Raw genomic sequence first — 22,859 nt, 5'->3', positions numbered from 1 at the left:
TGGAAGGGGTAGCAATAACGCGGACTGCTTTGTCCTGGATGGTGTTGAGCCTCATGAGTTGTTGGAGCTGCACTCATCCAGGCAAGTGGTGAGTATTCCAATCACACTCCTGACTCCCTTGTAGATGGTGGACGGGCTTTGCGGAGTCAGGAGGTGAGCAAGGGCTTTGACCTGCTCTGGTAGCCACAGTATTAATGCGGCTAGTTCAGTTCAGTTTCTGGTCAGTGGTAACCCCCCTGGATGTTGATAGTGATGGATTTAGCACTGGTGATGCCTTCTTCAGTGTTTCCCTCCCTACCTCCTCCTCTAACCAAAAGAAAACAATCACTGTAAGGATCCCAGCCGAGTAAAGATCAAGAGGGAGACTCGAGGGCAGGTAGAAGTAGAAAGAAGTTGAACCGTGATGTCACAGCCTGCAGGTAAATGATTGGCTGGTGACTGGTAAGTAGTCTTTCTTTTCCCGGAGGTGTTCTCGTGCAGTGGTTGCTGAGTGAGTGCTTGCTGAGAAGGGGAGTACATTTAAAAAAAAACTTACTGTTGAGAGTTTCCAGCTGAATCCGGTTGGAGTGAGGACAGAGTGACTGCTGGGTAAGTAGTAAAGATTTAAAATTGTTTGCACGGGCCCATAACAGCTGATTGCTGTTCTCGTGCGGGGCGCAGTGGTTGCTGAGTGAGTGCTTGCTGAGAAGGGAATACATTTTTAAAAAACTTACTGTTGGGAGTTTCCAGCTAAATCCGGTCGGAGTGAGGACAGAGTGACTGCTAGTTAAGTAGTAAAGATTTAAATTGTTTGCGTGGGCCCATAACAGCTGATTGTTGTCCTCATGCGGGGCACAGTGGTTGCTGGTTAAGTGTTTTATTTTTACCTGTATTTAAGTTGGGCGGTTCCTAAACCCAAGACACTACACTTGTCATGTCCCCCACCCTTCCACCTCCTCTAACCTAAGGGGTAGAGTGAATAACAGGTAAGCTCTTTCTTTCTTTTTCTTGTTTTATCTAGAGGGGATGGTAGGGAAGGCAGTGCAATGTTCCTCCTGCAGAACGTTTGAGGTGAGGGACGCCGTCAGTGCCCCTTGCTGATTTCACCTGTGGGAAGTGCACCCATCTTCAGCTCCTCAGAAACCGCGTTAGGGAACTGGAGCTGGAGCTGGATGAACATCGGATCATTCGGGAGGCAGAGGTGGTCATAGATAGTAGCTTCAGGGTTGTAGTTACTCCGAAGAATCAAGATAGATGGGCGACGGTGAGAGGGGCTGGGAGGAAGCAGTCAGTGCAGGGATCCTCTGTGGTCGTTCCCCATAGTAACAAGTATACCGCTTTGGATACTGTTGAGGGGGACGACCTACCAGGGGTAAGCCACGGTGAACGGATCTCCAGCACGGAGCCCATCCCTGTGGCTCAGAAGGGAAGGAGGGAGAGCAGGAGAGCAATAGTTATTGGGGACTCGATAGTTAGAGGGACAGATAGACGGTTCTGCGGCAACGAACGAGACTCACGGATGGTATGTTGCCTCCCGGGTGCCAGGGTCAGTGACGTCTCGGACCATGTTTTCAGAATCCTTAAGGGGGAGGGGGAACAGTCAAGTCGTGGTACACATCGGTACCAACGACATAGGTAAGAGAAGGGACGAGGATTTAAAGCAGGAATTTAGGGAGCTCGGGTAGAAACTGAGAGCCAGGACAAACCATGTTGTCACCTCTGGTTTGTTGCCAGTGCCACGTGCTAGTGAGGTGAAGAACAGGGAGAGAGTGCAGATAAACACGTGGCTGCAGGGATGGTGTAAGGGGGGAGGGTTTCAGTTACGTGGATAATTGGAGCACATTCTGGGGAAGGTGGGACCTGTACAGCCAGGACGGTTTGCACCTGAACCAGAGGGGCACCAATATCTTGGGAGGGAAATTTGCTGCGTCTCTTCGGGGGGAGTTTAAACTAATTTGTCAGGGTAGTCCAGAAGCCAGTGTTGAGAGTAGTGAGGTACTGAGGAGGGTATCAAGGTCGCAGGAGTGTACCGGCATACAGAAAGGTGGGTTGAAGTGTGTCTACTTCAATGCAAGGAGCATCCGGAATAAGGTAGGTGAACTTGGAGCGTGGATTGGTACTGGGACTACGATGTTGTGGCCATTACGGAGACATGGTTAGAACAGGGACAAGAATGTTCGAAGTTCCGGGGTATAGGTGTTTCAGTAAGAGTAGGGAAGGTGGTAAAAGAGGTGGAGGAGTAGCATTGTTAATCAAGGATAGTTTAACGGCTGCAGAAAGGCAGCTCGAAGGGGATCTGCCTACTGAGGTAATATGGGCTGAAGTTAGAAATAGGAAAAGAGCAGTCACGTTGTTAGGAGCTTTTTATAGGCCCCCAAATCGTAATAGAGATGTGGAGGAAGAAATTGCAAAACAGATTATGGATAGGTGTGGAGGTCTCAGGGTAGTTGTCATGGGCGACTTTAACGTTCCAAATATTGATTGGACCTCTATAGGTCGAACAGTTCGGATGGGGGCAGTTTTTGTACAGTTTGTGCAGAAGAATATGTGGATAGGCCGACAAGAGGGGGGGCCACATTGGATTTGGTACTGGGTAATGAACCGGGCCAAGTGTTAGATTTGTTTGTGGGAGAGCACTTTGGAGATAGTGACAATTCGGTGTCTTTCACTATTGCAATGGAGAGGGATAGGGCCATACAGCAGGGCAAGGTTTATAATTGGGGGAGGGGTAATTATGATGCAATTAGGCAAGAATTAGGGAGCATAAGATGGGGACAGAAACTGGCAGGGAAAGGCACAAATGAAAAGTGGAGCTTGTTCAAGGAACAAATACCGCGTGTCCTTGATAGGTATGTCCCCGTCAGGCAGGGAGGAAATGGCCGTGTGAGGGAACCATGGTTCACAAAAGAGGTTGAATGTCTTGTCAAGAGGAAAAAGGAAGCGTACGTAAGGATGAGAAAACAAGGTTCTGTTGGGTCGCTTGTGGGTTACACGGTAGCAAGGAATGAGCTTAAAAAAAGGGCTTAGGAGAGCTTGGAGGGGGCATGAGAAGTCCTTGGCGGGTCGGATCAAGGAAAACCCCAAGGCTTTTTACTCTTATGTGAGAAATAAAAGAATGACCAGGGTGAGGTTAGGGCCGGTCAAGGACAGTAGTGGGAACTTGTGCATGGAGTCAGAAAAAATAGGAGAGGCGTTGAATGAATACTTTTCTTCAGTGTTCACCAAGGAGAGGGGCCATGTTTTTGAGGATGAGAGTGTGATACAGGCGGGAAGGCTGGAGGAGGTAGATGTTCTGAGTAAGGATGTATTAGCAATTTTGAAAAACCTTAGGGTCGACAAGTCCCCTGGGCCAGATGGGATATATCTAAGGATTCTTTGGTAGGCAAGGGATGAGATTGCAGAGCCTTTGGCTTTGATCTTTGGGTCCTCACTGTCCACGGGGATAGTGCCAGACGACGGGAGAGTGGCGAATGTTGTTCCTCTGTTCAAGAAAGGGAATAGGAATGACCCTGGTAATTATAGGCCGGTTAGTCTTACTTCGGTGGTCGTTAAGTTAATGGAAAAGGTCCTGAAGGATAGGATTTATGACCATTTGGAAAGATGCAGCTCAATCGGGATAGTCAACACGGATTCGTGAAGGGTAAGTCTTGCCTCACAAGTTTGATTGAATTCTTTGAGGAGGTAACTAAGTGTGTAGATGAAGGTAGAGCAGTGGATGTCATATACATGGATTTTAGTAAGGCGTTTGATAAGGTTCCCCATGGTCGGCTTATGAAGAAAGTAAGGAGGTGTGGGATAGAGGGAAATTTGGCCAATTGGATAAGTAACTGGCTATCGCATATTAGACAGAGGGTGGGGGTGGATGGAAAATTTTCAGACTGGAGACCAGTTACCAGCGGTGTACCACAGGGATCAGTGCTGGGTCCTCTGCTATTTGTGATTTTTATCAATGACTTGGAGGAGGGGGCTGAAGGGTGGGTCAGTAAATTTGCTGGTGACACCAAGATTGGTGGAGTAGTGGATGAGGTGGAGGGCTGCAGTAGGCTGCAAAGAGATATTGATAGGATGCAGAGCTGGGCCGAAAAATGGCAGATGGAGTTTAACCCTGATAAGCGCGATTCATTTTGGTAGAGAAAATTTGAATGCGGATTTCGGGGTCAACGGCAGGGTTCTGAGGAATGTGGAGGAACAGAGAGATCTTGGGGTTCATGTCCACAGATCTCTGAAGATTGCCACTCAAGTGGATAGAGCCGTGAAGAAGGCCTATAGTATGTTAGCGTTTATTAACAGGGGGCTTGATTTTAAGAGCCGCGGGGTTATGATGCAACTGTACATGACCCTGGTGAGACCACATTTTGACCCTGGTGAGACCACATTTGGAGAATTGTGTGCAGTTCTGGTGACCTCACTATAGGAAGGATGTGGAAGCATTGGAAAGGGTGCAAAGGAGATTGACCAGGATGCTGCCTAGTTTGCAGGATAGGTCTTATGAGGAAAGGTTGAGGGAGCTAGGGCTTTTCTCTTTGGAGCGGAGGAGGATGACAGGTGACTTAATAGAGGTTTATAAGATGATGAGGGGGATAGATAAGAGTAGACATTCAGATACTATTTTCTCGGGTGGATGTAGCTGTTACAAGGGGGCATAACTATAAGGTTCAGGGTGGGAGATATAAGAGCGATGTCCGAGGTAGGTTCTTTACTCAGAGTGGTTAGCGTGTGGAATGGACTGCCTGCTGTGATCGTGGAGTCGGACACTTTAGGAACTTTCAAGCGTTTATTGGATAGGCACATGGAGCACACTAGAATGACAGAGGGTGGGATAGCTTGATCTTGGTTTCGGACAATGCTCGGCGCATCATTGAGGGCAGAAGGGCCTGTTCTGTGCTGAACTGTTCTATGTTCTATGTAATGCCATTGCGTGTCAAAACATGATGGTGACATCCTCTCTTGTTGGAGATGGTCATTGCCTGGCACTTGTGTGGCACAAATGTATATTGCGACTCGTCAGCCTTGGGTATTGTCCAGGCCCTGCTGCATTTGGACATGGCCTGCTTCAGTATCTAAGGAATCGCAAATGGTGAACATTGTGCAGTCATCGGGGAACATCCCCACTTCTCACCTTATGATGGAAGGAAGGTCATTGATGAAGCAGCTGAAGATGGTTGGACTTTGGACCCTCAGCTGAGGAACTCTTGCAGTGGTGTCCTGGAGCTGCTATGATTGACCTCCAACCACCACAGCGATCTTCCATTGTGCTAGGTATGACTCCAACCAGAGTGTCTAATTGACTCCAGTTTGCTAGGGCTCCTTGATGCCATACTTGGTCAAATGCTGCCCTGATGTCAAGGGCAGATACTCCCACCTCACCTCTGGAGTTCATCTCTTTTGTCCATGTTTGAGCCAAGGATGTAATGTCAGGGGCTGAGTGACCCTGGAATCCAAATTAAGCATGTTATTGCTGAGTAGGTGCATTGTTGATGACCATCACTCTACTAATGATTGAGAGGATTCTGATGGGGCAGTAACTGGTCAGGTTGGATTTATCCTGTTTCTTGTCACAGGACATAGCTGGGCAATTTTCCACATTGCAGGCATGATGCCACTGTTGTAGTTGTGCTGGAACAGCTTGGCCATATACATGGCAAGTTCTGGAGCACAAGTTTCAGTACTGTTGTTGGAATATTGTCAGGGCCTATGGCCTTTACAGTATCCAGTGCCTTCACCCATTTTTTGATCTCACGTGGAATGAATCAAATTGGGTGAAGACTGCTATTTTGTGATGCTGGGGACCTCCGGAGAATGCCAACATGGATCATCCACTCCAGTTCAAGTGTACAGGGCTCATCTGACCAAGGCGACGAGTGGTTATTTTTCAAGAGTGGACGACAGATTTGTGCGGTTTCCCCAGGAGTCGGCTAATCATACCCATATGTCCTGGTCGTGTTCCAAGTTGATAATCTTTTGGGTCTCTTTCTTAACACCATGTCAGAGATTCTGAATGTCGAGCTGGCGCTTGTCTGCTGGTGGCCATTTTCGGGGTCTCGGATTCACTGGTGTTGCAGACGGGGGTGAAGGCAGCTGTCCGTGCCTTTGCCTCTTTGATAGCCTGGAGGCAAGTTCGGCTTGGGTTGAGGTCTCCTACTCCACCCAGAGCCTAGGCCTGATTGGGCGATCTCATGGAGTTTTTACATTAATGATAGTCAAGTGCATCGTTAGAAGGCCGGTAGAAGGGTTCTATCGAAGATGGCAGCCATTCATTCCCTTTTTGAGGAGTTAGTCACCATCAATTGATAAGGGTTTTTTTGTTTAATGTGAGGGGGGTAAGATTAGGTGTGTTCTTGATTGCGTGCTGTGTCCTTTTTACATCGTAGCTTGAGGCATCTGTTTTGCATTATATTGTTATACAACTTGTTCTGAAAAAAAAAAGTTTTTGAAAAAAATTTTTTTTGAAAACAAGGAACTTTATCTGTGTCCTTGATTTTGGTACGGTAGTAAAATGGAAATCTGATTGGAAGGATTCAGACATGGGAGTCTCGTGAATCCAAACGGAACTAGCCTTCTGGAAACAATGATGATGTACCAGCACAAACCCCAATTATGTTTCTGCATTTATCTCCCCCACCTGCCAAAGAAATGAGAAGGGAGGAGGTGGAATGTTTAAGCCCACAAAGGTTTTGCAACGTGCTTCATTGTTATTCATTGTCAGAGTAAAAACACAATTCATTCAATCTTCATATATTTCTTTTAAACTTCACATGAAAACTTACCAAATCATTCACTGGTGTAGTAAACAAGCAGATAGATAAGGAAACGGAATATATCAACTGCAGAAATCATACAAGGCTATTAACATCTCTCACCTCAACTTATTCTGGGGCAAAAGCTTGGAATCAACAGCAAACATCTTGCAAATAAACACGATGACTGGGGCAGTCTCATCACTCTTGCATTCAAGGAATGCTGAATATATGAAAGAGAAAAAAAAAGTTGTTACTGTTTCAATAAATTAATGGGGTAACAAAATCAAAGGCTGAGGAAGAATATGCAAGTAAAACAGCTTTTCATCCCTATGACACAAGATTGCAATTTGAAGAATGGGATGTGATTTTCGTCCCTGTAATTGTAAATCGCAGTTTCTGACAAGTTGCTATCAGAAAATTGCTTTATCCAATCATTGTGTTACATTTTTTGCTGATTTTCTCTTTTAAATGACATGTACTAAGAAAAAATCTGCAGTTTTAAAATAGATTTTAATATCTTGCAAATCAGTTCTCACTGGAAGTATAAGAACAATCTAATTACTGTCTTAATCCACAATCCACAAGAGCACAGTTGTCCAAATAAATGAAATAGAGATAAAACAGAACGTCTGTGTTACATCAAGAACTGTAGCCTATTTTAAAATCAAGCATGAAACAGCCGGTCAATTGCTGAACTCAGCAAGACTGGCTCACTCATTAAAAACAGGCCAGCTCCCCTGTGCAATATTGGTCATCCTCCAGTGCACAATCAGACCAAGGAAGAAATGCACACAGGGCCTTTCTAAGAAATAATACAGTTCAGAGGTGGTTACTCAGTAATGCAAAAGCTACCAATCATTTGTATGTTACTTAGATGAAAATTTAGGAGTTCACATAAACATTTTGGCTTGGCCTTTGCAGCCGCCTTGACCTCATATACATTCCTCTTTCTAACTTTTTAAAGTCTTGGGAAATAAAAACTTGCGGGGGGGGGGGGGGGGGGGGGGGGAGGAGGAACATTGGGGGATGAGATAAATCAGCTCGAAGAATAATTTTCACCTAAGTACTAAGCTTGGACAAAAAGGAGGAACAAAGACGACAATTTCTTTTTTTTGCAATGCATTAAGTTGTAGAAAAAAAATGGAAGTATCAAAGATTTCCCGTTTTGGTTCATCTTATCTCATCTTAAGGTTTTGAAATTTGGAATGATTTTAATCGGAGAGGACAAAGTAATAGTAAGGGTCTATTCAAAACCTTTGTCATTTGTTTCTTTTAAAAATAGTTTTATTGTTATTTTCAATTTATACACAGTAGCACTTTACATTTAATATTTACAGCACATGTGGTTCGTATATACATATTGATATTGCCTGTCTTGGTGTGTCTTCCTTCCCCCCTCTCCCCCACACCCGCCCACCCCCTCCTTGGTATCACCCTTTTTTGTTCAGGATGTACTGTCCCCTGGCTCCTATTCTCCCTTTTTTGTTCAGGGTGTACTGTCCTCTGGCTCCTATTCCCCCTTTCCCCTCCCCTTCCCTTCTTGTTTTCTTCTGCCTGCCTTGCAGGTTTGGGCGGGGGGGGGCTTCTGCTTCCACCCCCTCCCTCCATGCTTCTCTCTACAGCTCCCTTGAGTTCCCTCCTCTCTTCATTTGTTTTTTTAACCTGATGTATAATAAAATTAATGAGGGGCCCGCCTTATCTGGAGCCCTAACGAACAAGACCACTTTCCATAAACTACGCAACACACACCTGCAGATCAAGCGATGCCTTGATGCCAATGAGTACACAAGTCACCACTGATCTCCTGTTGAATAGAAATCCAAGCCAGTTAATCCCACAGCACCGATGCGACCCCACCTCCCACTGGGAACCTGGAGTGTGTTAAAAGTGCACCACTATGGCAGTGATATACCCACAACACTGACAATAATCTGTATTAATATGATGCTTTACGACAGAAAAATTTATTTCTTTACTTCACAAAAAAGCTAAAAGCAGCAAAACAATAGAGAGAAGATCCAACTGTCAATAGTGAAGTACCAGATAGGGGAATGCACAAGGGGTCAGAATGAAAGGAATGGAGTGTTTGGAGAAATGGGGAATTCAAAGTTTGAGATGGTTATGTCAGGGGTTCAGAGAAGCTGGCGGCCGCCAAGTCGCTGGCAAATGCTGGTTCGATCGTGCACATTTAAAAAAGAATTAGAAAAATCAAATAGGCCAATCAGAGCAAGGCCTATTGGAGAGCTAGATGCTGAAAGGCTGACTAAGTAAAATGTTCAAATTAACTTTCAAACCATAACTACTTTTGTTTCAATAAATTTATTTTCCAACTGGGATTCCAGTGGGCAGTGACAGTTTGGGAACCCTGACTTGATTTCCAGCCCGAGCCAAACTGGGCAATCAGCTAACAGTACAAAGACCAAGGGACTAAACTAGAGAACGTCTCCGGTTGCATGCTTTACTGATCAATGAGGTTTAAGAAACAATTTTTTAAAAATTACATTAGTGGAATGTGGGCATCGCCAGCTAGGCCATGATTTATTGCCCATCTCTAGTTGCCCCTCAGATGGTGGTGAGCTTCCTCCTTGTTCTGTTGCCGCCAATGTGGCATAGACACACCCACAATGCTGCTTGGGACCTCTTAAAGACTGAGACAGGTGACACTGTAATCGTAAATCAGGAAATTGCAGACTGGTTAAAAAAACTTACTTCGTACCAGTCTTCACAACAAAAGGTAGGACAAAGTATCAGACAGGAGAAAAGGTAAAAATAAATCAAGGAGAGGGATTTAAGAAGCAAAAGGATGGTAATGGACGCAGACACATCTCAGGACCTGGGCTGCCACCCAAGGGTATTAAAGAAAACTGGGTGAGGAAATTGTCGATGTTTTAGTCATGATTTTCCACAGTTCACTTAATCCAGGAAATGTTCCCTTAGGTTAGAAAACTGTCAAACTCACTCCACTATTTAAGAAGGGTAAGAGAGATAAACTAGGAAATTATCAGCCTATTAGTCTGTTGTGCAGAAGTTCTACAATCTACTATTAGGGATAGAGTGACTGAGCACTTCAAAAAATAAACTGATCAGAGTAAGCCAGCGTGAATTTGTAAAGGGTAAATTATAGAGCCTTGTTAATTCTTTGAGGTAACTAACATGGCAGTTAAGGGAATGTTTCTCGCATTATTTATATGTAGTTCCAGAAGGCATTTGATTAGAGGCCCTGAACAAAAATTAATCCTGCAAAGAATTGGAGGAAACCTTTTAACATGGGTAGAAAACTAGCTGGGAAGTAGGAGACAGAGTTGGAATAATGGATACATATTCCTACTGGATGATTGGTGGTGTCCCCAGGGATCTGTACTGGTGCCTCAGCTTTTCACCATATTATAAATGACTTATATGAAAGAATACAGAGACATAGATCCAAATTAACAAATGGCACCAACTTAGGCGGCGCACAAAATAGTGAGAGCAGATAATTGCAAAGGGGCATTGACATACTATGTGAGTGGGAAAAATTGTGGCAGATGGAGTTCATCAACTTTGGACCTACTCTTTCAAAGTGGTGAAAATATAGGAACTGTGGCACAGCAAAGATATTTACTGATCCAAGTACAGAATCACTAAAACCAAGTGGACAGGTAGAGAAAGATAATAATTAAAGAGGTTATTGGAATGTTGGCCTTTATCTGATGGGGCCAGAATATAAAGGGATGGAAGTTATGTTATAGTTGCATAACAGTCTTGTTGAACCTAATTTAGCACACTGTGCTAAGTTCTGAACACCTTTACCATTGCTGCCTCACGCCGCTGAGGTTCCAGGTTCGATCCCGGCCCTGGGTTATTGTCCCTGTGGAGTTTGCACATTCTCCTCGTGTTTGCGTGGGTTTCACCCCCACAACCTAAAGATGTGCAGGGTAGATGGATTGGCCATGCTAAATTGCCCCTTAATTGGAAAAAATGAATTGGGTACTCTAAATTTATTTTTTAAAAGTTCTGGACACCAGAGTCGGAATAATTTGGCCTGGGGTGGGGTGATAGGGCTTGGAGAATATTGAACATTAGAGATTGATTTAATTGACGTGATTAAGGTTATTAAACTCTTGGTACAGTAGATGGATATATACAAATATTGAAATACAATTACATTTGGTGAGGTCCAGAACAAGGTGACCATAAAACTATAGAATTCCTACAGTGCAGAAAGAACCCATTCAGCCATTGTGTCTGCAAGACCATCTGAATGAGCACCCAATCTAAGCCCAATCCCTCCCCTATCCTCACAACCTTACCTAACCTAAACATCTTTGGATACGAAGGGGCAATTTTAGCATGGCCAATCCACCTAACCTACACACCTTTGCACTGTGGGAGGAAAGCGGAGCACCCGGAGGAAACTCACGCAGACATGGGGAGAAAGTGCAAACTTCACGCAGTCACCCAAGGATGGAAGTGAGCCTGGGTCCCTCGTGCTGTGAGACAGCAGTGCTAACCACTGTTCCACCTTGCCAACGTAACCTAAAAAAACAGAAATAAGACTTTCAGGAGTGCTATCCTCACATAACTGGCAGTAGAAATCTGAAACTCTCTCCCACAGAAAGCTGGTGTGGCTCGAAGAACTGAAAATTTCAAAATGGAGATCAGTAGGCAATGTGGTTAAGGGTTATGGAAGCAAAAAAGGTAAATGGAGTTAAGATACAGATACGATTTATCCGTGTGACAAAATAGGCTTGACATACTGAATGGCCTACTCTTGTGACTATGTCCTCAAGAGGTGGACAGGACCAGGTCTACCAGATTGCTGATTCCAACTTACAGGCATGGGTGTACAGATATGCAATAATAAGGGCAAGGTACATTTGTCTCATCTGCATTTAGCATTTTGATTATTCAATAAAGTCACAACCAGGATTGCACCATTCATGAGCAGGATAAGACACAGGAGCGAGGATTCTAAGTTTCAGAGACTAAGTGTTGACACTGGGGACAGAATCGCGCGAGTTCGACGGCTCCGAAAGCGGCACCAGTCCCGGAGCGAATCAGGGCACCCTATTGGGCTAGCACAGGCGCCATGTGGAACTAGCGCAATTCCAACAAATGCTGGCCTGTGATTCACCAGGGTCAGGTTTGGCACTCGAGAGCCTGGCAAGCAGGAGCTGCAGTTAAGGCACTCCACTCACCATATATCCTCATCCCAGTCAGGAAGATGGCACTGGTTGCGCAGGAGCACACCCATCCCACTGATGGGTCGGCTGACGCCAGAGGGTACCTAGAGGGGCGGCTCCATGGCGCAAAGTTCACAGTGGGCAGTCGTATGGCTGCATTGCTGGCTGCGACAATTGTGGTCCGTGCCGTCCACCCCAACCCCAAGGCCCACTCCTGGCTACTCCCCGCTACTTCCTCCAGCCATGGCCGAAGCCCCCCAGCCAGCAGTACAACTGTCAGCACACTATAGTGACGTTTGACACTTTTAGTAGCCCCTCTCTCTCCCTCAGCCGCCATGACACACATGTCCCGATTTTAAATACCACAAGTGAACCTCGCTGTTGGTAATTCCTCCAGAAATTTCCAGGTCGGGCCCATTAGTGACGTGCCAATGCCGTTTATTGTACAATTTGTATGCCCACGCCGGCATGCAGCATGGAAAGCACAGATCACTGAAAACGGCAATGCAAGTAGATAAAGTGGTCAAGAAGACATACGGCATGCTGGCCTTCATCGGTCGGGGCATTGAATATAAAAATTGGCAAGTCATGTTGCAGCTGTACTGGACCTTAGTTAGGCCTCATTTGGAATATTGTGTACATTTCTGGTTGCCACACTACCAGAAGGATGTGGATGCTTTGGGGAGGGTACAGAAGCGGTTTACTAGGATGTTGCCTGGTATGGAGGCCAATAGCTATGAGGAGAGGTTAGATAAACTCCGGTCTGCTCTCACTGGAACGGCAGAGGTAGAGAGGTGTCCTGATGGAGGTCTACAAGATTACGAGTGGCATGGACAGAGTGAATAGTCAGATGCTCTTTCCTAGGGTTGGAGAGTCAAGCACTATAGGTTTAAAGTGCACGGGGAAAAGTTTAAAACAGATGTGTGAGGTAATGTTTTTACACAGAGGGTGGTAAATATATGGAACACGCTGCCTGGGGAGGTGGTGGGAGCAGGTATGAGAGGCATTTAAGGGGCGTCTAGACAAATATATGAATAGGCTGGGAATGGAAGGATACGGACTCCGTAAGTGCATACGGTTTTAGTTTAGACAGGAACAATGGTCAGCGCAGGCTTGGAGGGCTGAAGGGCCTGTTCCTCTGCTGTACTGTTCTTTGTTCATTCATGCCACTGTCGAGGCACCAGAGCATGGCTATCCATCGGGTGCCCAGCAGCAGCCTTGATTTTCGGCTGACAGGCGATTCTCCGCCTGATTGCGTGACCCAATTCCGGCATCGTTGGACGGAGAATCCCGCCCAGGCTTTTCGGAGTTCCCACTGTTGAAGATATGCCAGCACGGTAACACAGTGGTTAGCATAGTTGCTTCACAGCTCCAGAGTCCCAGGTTCGATTCCCAGCTAGGGTCACAGTCTGTGTGGAGTCTGCACATTCTCCCCGTGTCTGCATGGGTTTACTCCTGGTGCTCTGGTTTCCTACCACAGTCCAAAGATGTGGTTAGGTAGATTGGTCATGCTAAATTGCCCTTAGTGTCTAAAAAGGTTGGGTGGGGTTACTGGGATAGGGTGGAGGTGTGGGCTTAGGTAGGGTGCTCTTTCCGAGGACCGGCGCCCTTGGTCTCTTTCTGCACTGTAAATTCTATGATGAAATTTATAAGTTGTTCATTGCATGCAGTTTGATATTTCACCAACAGATGGCAGCAGTTAAGCATATTTCTCAGCTCTGGTGGAAATACCCCATTAAAGGAGTGAACTCCATTGCGTCCTGCTTTATCTTCTGGACATTGTTCTTTGGCATGAGTGTGAAAACCAGCTATTGCTGGGTTACAACTGGACTTAAACGGAAGCGAAAGCATCTAATTTTCTTTGGTCAGCTCATCAGCATTAATTCCAGGTACAGAATGCAAAGAATCTAAGAAACATGTTAAGAGTGAGAAATTACAAATAAAGCACAAGAATAAACAGAATTAATAAGACTGTTTTACAATGGGGGGGGGGGGGGGGGAATATCCGAAAGCATTGCTATTAGTAGCCTTTGAAGCCTAAAGGTGTCAGCCATGTCTCTGGGTAACACATGCACTTTTGAATCCGAAGACTGTGGATTCAAGAGACACAAGGTCATATCTAGGCTGATACACCAACACCAGTGCAATACTGAGGAAGTGCTGTAGAGTTTGAAGTAATGTCTTTCAGATAAGAACTAAACAAGGCTGGCATAGAAGATCCCAAGGTTCTGGGAATTTGCCCAGTGGCCTGGCTAATATTTAGCCCTCAATCAGCAACTCAACCAAATCAGATGATCTCTTGGTATCTTGCTGCGCTTAAACTGGCTGCTGCATTATCCTATAATAACTGTGCTGCAAAAGGACTTCACTAGTGGAGTGCTTTGGAAAGTCCCGAGGCTTTGCAAGGCACACGACCAGGTAAGATTTTCTGTCCTAAACAGAATGGATTTAGAAAGGTAAAAATGAAGGAAAAGATGCAGGGAAATAGAGCAGACTTGAATCGATAGGCAAGTTACAAAGCAGCTCAGTAACTGGTTTCACTTTTAGACATCTGCGAAAGTGGAGGCAGTGCCGCTCAGTTGCAGGAAGGGCTCCCTTTATGCCAGTCATTTTAAACGTCAGGGTCATGACCTGTGGGTGGGTCGCGGGCGGGTGTCAGGAGGCCATTGGCTATGGTGTTCCCGATCACGGGAAGTGGTTCCCAACACGCTACCAGCTTTAAAAAATGCCGGGCGCGAGCAGAGTTCACAATGCTAGCCGTCTGCCGCAGGTGTGCCCCCTCAGCAATGCGCAGGCCTGGTGACGTCAGTGCGCTGACTCAGGAGCAGATTTTCTTTCAAATCGATTGAGCAGGTCACGCTGACGTTACATGTTCTAGGTGTGAGAGAGATTGCTCAATTTTGTAGCTGCCAGCAGTGCTTTTAAAAAATATATATATTTATTCAAATCTTTCAACAAATTTTCAACAAAACGAAAGAGACAAGAACACAATAATCAGAAATTATACATTGGATTTCCCCCATATACAATAACTCCCCATACAACATTTAAAAACGCAAATAGGGAAAACCCCCTCACCTTCACCCAAACGCCACCCCAAAAGAACCCTCCCCTCCCTTGGGCTGCTGCTGACCTCCTCCTAACGCTCCGCGAGATAGTCTAGGAACGGTTGCCACCGCCTGAGGAACCCTTGCAGACCCTCGCAAGGCAAACTTTATCCTCTCCAGCTTGTCATTGATCCAAGCTTCCATACTAGGGGGCTTCGCATCTTTCCATAGTAGCAAAATCCTCCGCCGGGCTACCAGGGACGCAAAGGCCAGAACACTGGCCTCTTTCGCCTCCTGCGCTCGTCCGATACCCCAAATAATGCCAATCCCCAGCTCGGCTTGACCCGGGCGTTCACCACCTTGGACATAGCCTGGTACAAGAGGAGGAAGAATTAACCCGACTCAGGGCATCAGCCCACAGACCCACATCTATCTCCTCCCCAAGCTCCTCCTCCCACTTGCCCTTTAACTCCTCCACCGAGGCCTCTTCCTCTTCCTTCAGCTCCTGGGAAATCGCCGAAACCTTGCCTTCTCCAACCCATACACCCGAAATCACCCTGCCCTGAATCCCACGTGCCGGAAGCAGCGGGAATTCCCTCACCTGCCTCCTCACAAACGCCCTCACTTGCATGTACCTGTAAGTGTTTCCCGGGGGTAGCCCAAACTTCTCCTCCAGCACCCCTAGGCTCGCAAACGTCCCATCGATGAACAGGTCCCCCATTCTTCTAATCCCTGCCCGATGCCAGCTCCGAAACCCCCATCCATCCATCCTTCCCGGGACGAACCGATGATTCTCCCGAATCGGGGACCAAACCGAGGCTCCCACCTCACCTGTGTCGCCTCCACTGTCCCCAGATCTTCAGCGTCGCCGCCACCACCGGACACGTGGTGTACCTTGTCGGCGAGAGCGGCAGCGGTGCAGTCACCAGCGCCCTCAGGCTCGTGCCCACACAGGATGCCATCTCTAGCCTCTTCCACGCCACCGCCTCTCCCTCCATTACCCATTTACAGATCATCGCCACATTAGCTGCCCAATAATAGCCACACAAATTCGGCAGCGCCAGCCCCCCCCGTCCCTGCTACACTCCAGAAACACTCTCTTCACCCTCGGGGTCTTATTCGCCTACACAAATCCCATGATGCTCCTGCTTACCCGTTTGAAAAAGGCCTTGGGGATCATAATGGGAACGCAAAGAGAAACCTTGGGAGGGCCGTCATTTTGACCGACTGCACCCGACCCGCTAGTGAGAGTGGCAGCATATCCCATCTTTTAAAATCCTCCTCCATCTGCTCCACCAACCGCATCAAATTGAGCTTGTGCAGGACCCCCCAACTCCTAGCTACTTGGATCCCTAGGTACCGAAAGCTCCTTTCCGCCCTCTTCAGCGGTAGCTCGTCTATCCCCCCTTCCCTTGTCCCCTGAATGCACCACAAAGAGCTCACTCTTCCCTACGTTGAGTTGCTACCCCGAAAAGTCCCCAAACTCCCTAAGGATCCGCATGTCCTCCACCATCCCCTCCACTGAATCCGCCACATACAACAACAGGTTGTCTGCATACAACGACACCCGGTGTTCCTCTCCCCCCCATTTCCTGGAGTCCCTCAGTGCTATGGCCAGCGGTTTAATTGCCAGTGGAAACAACAAGGGGGATAAGGGGCACCCCTGCCTTGTCCCCCGGTACAGCCGAAAATACTCCGACCTCCACCGGTTCGTAGCCACACTCGCCACTGGGGCTCTCAGCAGCCTGACCCAACTGATGAACCCCTCCCCGAACCCAAACCTCCGCAACACTTCCCAAAGATACTCCCACTCCACCCGATCAAAGGCCTTCTTCGTGTTCATAGCTGCCACTACTACCTCCGCTTCCCCCTCCACCGAGGGCATCATAATCACATTGAGGAGCCTCCGCACATTTGTGTTTAGCTGCCTAACCTTCACAAATCCCATCTGGTCCTCATGAATCACCCCCAGGACACAGTCCTCAATTCTCATAGCCAGCACCTTCGTGCTGCCAGCAGTGCTGATGGGAGCTCCAGGGTCTCTGGTGAGCAACCCATGAAGAAGGAACTGAAAACAGGAACAAAGCAGTCCCAAATAGATTTCTTGAGGTATGGGTTTATTAATTGTGGCACAGGAAATCAGGATGCAAAGCTCATGGGTACATTATATGCAGGGAGTTCTGACAAATTAAGGGTTAAAACCCTCAAATGTTCAAACGGATTTCAAGACTAAGCATGGCAAGTTTGAGGGCAAATTGCTTGCTTTTTGTCAACGGATGCAGTGAGATTTTAAATTATCAGCTGAAGTCCTTTTCAGAAATGTAACATTGAACAGCAAAGCAAGTGAGGCCATGAGGACGAAGCAGGCTCATCTGTCACATTAAAGGTAAGCGGAACTGGTGCGTCGTGATGTTCAGGTGGCGAAGGTCAGCCGGCATGGGTCCCAGAGGATGGCTGCTTGGTAAAAATGGGTCCCAGGAAAAAATGTTTGAAGAACACTGCTTTATGCCACTCCCACTGCATCATCCTCACAATTCAGCAGCGCATCAGGCCTACAAGGAGGGGAAGCTGAGTGCAATGAACACTACAAATGTGAGCTGTAATTGATAGTGTAGTGAAGCATCTCAGAGGCCCACAAACTGTACTGAAAAAACGGATTGTTTGCTCTTTATGTAGTCATCTTTGAAATGTGTAATGTAAAGTACATATAAATGTTATGAATGAAGTGCATTTTAAAAAAATTTGAAAGTGCTGTTGACAACCAAAAGTTGCAGACTGGCATATTCCAAGTTCCAAGGACTACGTGCTAGGCAACCACTAAAGCTTGGGGCAACAGCCACAAAGGCTCAATGGAGAAAGAGCACTGTCTAAGGCTCACCTGCCATAGTACACTGAGGGGATGGAAACCGTTTAAAATCCCTGGGACTGTACACACCAGAGAACATTTGTAAGGGAATGCAAATGTACACTATAAATATAACCTGTAAGCGCAAATGTAATGAGGCACCTCATGCACTGTAGTGAAAGAAACAGATCTGTACTGCACTTTATGTAATATCAAGTTTGAACTACAGTGTACTTTTACAAATTTTATGAAGGGTAAATTCTTGGGGGGGGGGGGGGGGGGGGGGGGGCGGAAGCAAAACAATGAGACATTCTGTACATGAGTGATGTGGGTCACGTGGAATTGGGACGAATATTTCTGCGAGTCAGGATTTAAAACATAGTCCATTTCCATTTTCTGCATCTGACCACTCAGAGACCAAGAAGGAAAATCTAGGGTCAAGTGCACAGAGATTTCCCATGACTGTTTTGTCTCATTCCTTCCGGGTCTACAGTTGGTCCCATAATCGGAAAAGGGGCCACCTGTAAAGAGTTGGAGAGGAACTGAAGATACCTGAAGGGTTTGAAGCAAAGTAGGATTGGGGTGTTTGGGGGTGGGCCTTAATCCATTCCAAATCTCTTTGTGGTTTGTGAGTGGGGAAAACATCACATATCCAACATAATGTTCTCCCCCACCCTACAAATTGGAACTGTATCAGTAATCTCACATCGTTGCATACTATATTCACCGTTAACAATGTGGTCCCTCTGCACTGGGGAGACCAAATGGTGATTAGGTGACCTCTTTATAGAACACCTCCATTCAGTTCGCAAGCATGACCCCAAGCTTCTGGTGGTGTGTCATTTCATTTTACCACCTTGTCCTTATGCTGACCTCTCTGTCCTTGGCCTGCTGCACTGTTCCAATTAACTCAACATAAGCTTGAAGAGGAGCATCTTATCTTTCAGTTCGATACTTTACAGCCTTCCGGACACGACGCGGAGCTCAACAATTTCAGACTGTAAGCAGCGCCTCTATTTTATTTCCTTTTCTTTGCTTGTTTCAGTTTTTACCTTTATTTTGCTTTCATACAGTAGCACTACTTCTAAGTACATGCTTTGTTTCTTTTCTTGACCCATCATTATTCCTTTTGATCATGTTGCAAGAGTAACTCTTCTATCATTCAGAGCAGTGGTCAGCACTGTTGCTTCACGGGCAGCACGGTAGCACAAGTGGATAGCACTGTGGCTTCACAGCGCCAGGGTCCCAGGTTCGATTCCCCGCTGGGTCACTGTCTGTGCGGAGTCTGCACGTTCTCCCCGTGTCTGCGTGGGTTTCCTCCGGGTGCTCCGGTTTCCTCCCACAGTCCAAAGACGTGCAGGTTAGGTGGATTGGCCATGCTAAAAATTGCCCGTAGTGTCCATAAGGGTTGGGAGGGGTTATTGGGTTGCGGGGATAGGGTGGAAGTGAGGGATTAATGTGGGTCGGTGCAGACTCGATGGGCCGAATGGCCTCCTTCTGCACTGTATGTTCTATGTAATCTATGTTCACAATGCCAGGGCTCCATGTTCGATTCGTGGCTGGGTCACTGTCTGTGCGGATGGAGTCTGCAGGTTCTCCCTGTGTCTGCGTGGGTTTCCTCTGGGTGCTCCGGTTTCCTCCCACAAGTCTCGAAAGATGTGCTGTTAGGTAATTTGGATATTCTGAATTCTCCCTGTGTACCCGAATTAGGGGCTTTCCACAGTAACTTCATTGCAGTGTTAATGTAAGCCTACTTGCGACAATAAAGATAATTATAATCTTTGTTCCACCCTATCTCAGACCTTCCTTTGTGCCTAATCCACCTACCTCTTACTCAAATCCTATCACATTGCTACTTTTTCCCAGTTCTGGGGCAAGTCCTTGATCTGAAGTGTTAACTCAGGTTTCTCCCTCCACAGATGCTGCCTGACTTGCTGAATGCTCTTCCTGCTTTTATTTCAGACTTCCAGTGTCTGCAATAGTTTGCTTTTTGAACACCTAGCATTTTGCCCAACATTTCCTCTTGAATGAAATGAAAATTTGAAAATCGCTTATTGTCACAAGTAGCCTTCAAATGAAGTTACTGTGAAAAGCCCCTAGTTGCCACATTCTGGCGCCTGTTCGGGGAGGCTGTTACGGGAATCGAACCGTGCTGCTGGCCTGCCTGGGTCTGCTTTCAAAGCCAGCAATTTAGCCAAGCTAAATGTAGTAGCACTGGATACAGTTGTGATGCTGTCAAATCTGAAGCATTAAGCTGATTACACAGTAATTACCACCATTACTTGGATTAAAGTGAAAAGCCACATCTTCTTTCAGGCTCTTGACATACAAGCAGCAGCGTTCACAATGCTGTCTGACTTGCTGAGAGTTCCCAGCATGTTCTACTGATATTTTCCAATTTCCAGCATCTTTGTATTTTCTTCCATTTTCGCATTCATGCAGTGTTTTACAACAACTCGACAATTGTGCCTGTGATTCAGGCGTGAAAATTCAAGCAAAAAAGCATTATAGCTGCTCAACAGGAATTGGATATAGTGTAATAAATAAAAGCACACCCCGTGATGATAAAATAGTGCACCCTTTGTGGAACAGGAAGGAAGCTAAAATTGTACTAGTCCTTTCACACATCCTTTAAGTGAAAAACAGTTACAGATGGCGAGAGGTCTGATCTAATAGTTAATGCAAAACAGTCCAGGAAACGAGCTTGATTTTACTGTCTCCTCATATGTTGCATCTTTCAGCAATGAGAATGGGATTGAGGTAGAAGTTAAGATTCCTGAATTAGGCTTGCATTTCGATAGCCCCTTTCGCGACCTCACAATGTTCCAAAGTGTTCTACAGCCAGTTAAGTGTTTTTTTGAACTTTTGTCACTGCTGTAATGTCAGGAAACAAGATAACTAATTAAATATTCGGAAAACTAATCTTAGTTTCAGAAACAAACAAGGATGTGGAGATTAGGCCCGATCTAACCGAATAGGAACAGAATCTCAGAGTGGGCGAGTTTAGCTGCGTGTTTCCCGGCGCACGCAGCGCCGAGAAAAACAAACGCTACCTAACGTAACTCCGCTGCCAAGGCCGCACATGTCGTTTCGTGCACTGAGGAGCCCCGCCTGCCAGAACTCCGTAGTGCAGGGAGAGAAAATGGCTGCTGATGGCCCCCCCCACCCCCCCCCCCCCCCCCCCTCTCCCCCACCCCGACTCCCCCCAAAGCTCCAACTCAACTGTAAGGGGGTCCTCCCGGCCTTCCCTCATCCCACGTCATGTAAACATGGCACCCCCGGGCCTGATCCCAGTCAGTAAAAAAAGAAATACCAGCTCGGCACCTTGGCAGTGCCTTTGCCAGCTGCCAGTGCCACTTGAGCACCTTAGCAGAGCCAGGCTGGCACCCAGGTGGCACTTCCAGAGTGTCAGGCTGGCAGTGCCAGAGTGCCATCTTGCCCAGAGGGCAAGCACCTGTGGGCCTCCGATCCCCTGGGAGACCCCCACGAATGCCATTCCGTCTGGTCCCCCGCCGCTCACTCAAGATCTCCGAGGCGAATGGGGTAGATTCCACCTATCTGTCTCACTCTAATATGCAGATTTGCCAAAAGGTGATTGCGATGTCTTGCAAGAGCGCGATAGATCTCACAAGGCGCAGTGAGCCAGGTGTCTCCTGGCATTTACTGGCTATGTTGCGCCGCGGCCATGACTTTCAGGCACAACGTGGACGGTAGATCACTTCCGTAGTTTTTCCCACCATGTGGTCAGTGCTTAGTAAGGCAAGAAAGATAGAAGAGAAATTTCAATTTCACATAGATAAGGTTAAAGCATTTGCAACAACCTTCACCCAGAAGTGCCGAGTGGATTACCCATCCTAGCCTTCTCCGGAGGTCCTCAGTTTCACAAATGCCAGTCTTCAGCAAATTTGATTCATTCCACGTGATGTCAAGAAACTGCATAAGGCATTGGGATATTGCAAGGCTATGGGCCCTGACAATATTCTGGCAATAGTACTGAGGTCTTGTGCTCAAGAACGTACCATGCCCCTCGCCAAGCTGTTCCAGTACAGCTACAGCAGTGGCATCTACCCAACAATGGGGAAAATTGTTAAGGTGTTTTGTACACACAAAGTAGGACAAATCCAAACTGGCCAATTACCGCCCTATCAGTCTATGCTCAGTCATCAGTAATGGAAGGGATCATCAACAGTACTATCTATCAAGTTGCAATTGCTTCGCAATAACCTGTTCACTTAGTTTGGGTTACACCACAATCATTCAACTCCTGACCTCATTGCAGCTTAGGTCAAGCATGGACAAAAGAGCTGAGCTCCAGGGATGAGGTGAGTCAAGGGCAATGGTTAGATTTTCTCTTGCTGGAGATGGTCATTGCCTGGCACTTGTGTGGTGAGAATGCTATTTGCAACCTGTCAGCCAAAGTCACTGTCCTTGATATCAAGGCAGCATTTGACCGAATGTGGCATTAAGGAACCAGAGTAAAACTGGAGTAAATGGGAATCAGGGAAAACTCTCCACTGGTTGGAGCCATACCGAGCACAAAGAAAGATGGCTGTTGTGGTTGGAGGCCAATCATCTCAGTTCCAGGACATACTGCAGGTGTTCCTCAGGGTAGTGTCCTAGTCCCAATCATCTTCACTGCTTTATCAATGACCTTCTTTCCATCATAAGATCAGAAGTGGGGATGTTTGCTGATTATTGCACAATGTTCAGTGACATTTGCTTCTCCTCAGATACTGAAGCGGTTGTTCAATTCAGCAAGACCTGAATATCCAGGCTTGAGATCACGTGGCAAGTAACATTCGCACCACATAAGAGCATAAGATATAAGAGCAGAATTAGGCCATACGGCCCAATTCGATCATGGCTGAAATGTTCCTCAACCCCATTCTCCTGCCTTTTCCCTAGAACCCCTGTTCCCCTTGTTAATCAAGAATTCCCATTATTAATAAGAATACTAGATTTGTGTTCAAGGCGCTGTTACCTACAGTGCTACAGACCATGAGCTGGAAGGTGGAATTAGACAGAATAGTTCTTTCTTGGAACACAAGAACTAGGAGCAGGAGTAGGCAATTTAGCCCCTCGA

The 22,859-nt window shown here is 46.6% G+C and overlaps 1 protein-coding gene across 3 annotated transcripts in view; it reads right to left on the bottom strand.

Annotated features, from left to right (window-relative positions):
* Positions 1-22,859, bottom strand: part of efl1 (elongation factor like GTPase 1) — a 450,668-nt gene that overhangs the window by 289,296 nt on the left and 138,513 nt on the right. For all 3 annotated transcript variants that reach the window (XM_072468746.1, XM_072468749.1, XM_072468748.1), the window contains exon 12: positions 6,840-6,939. In XM_072468746.1, coding sequence (XP_072324847.1) covers positions 6,840-6,939 — 100 coding nt within the window. The remainder of the gene's footprint in view (positions 1-6,839; positions 6,940-22,859) is intronic.

The sequence above is a fragment of the Scyliorhinus torazame genome, chromosome 12 (assembly GCF_047496885.1).
Source record: "Scyliorhinus torazame isolate Kashiwa2021f chromosome 12, sScyTor2.1, whole genome shotgun sequence".
Taxonomy (NCBI): Eukaryota; Metazoa; Chordata; class Chondrichthyes; order Carcharhiniformes; family Scyliorhinidae; genus Scyliorhinus; species Scyliorhinus torazame.
The sequence above is the reverse complement of the archived record's forward strand: the minus strand, read 5'-3'. Positions and strand labels throughout refer to the sequence as shown.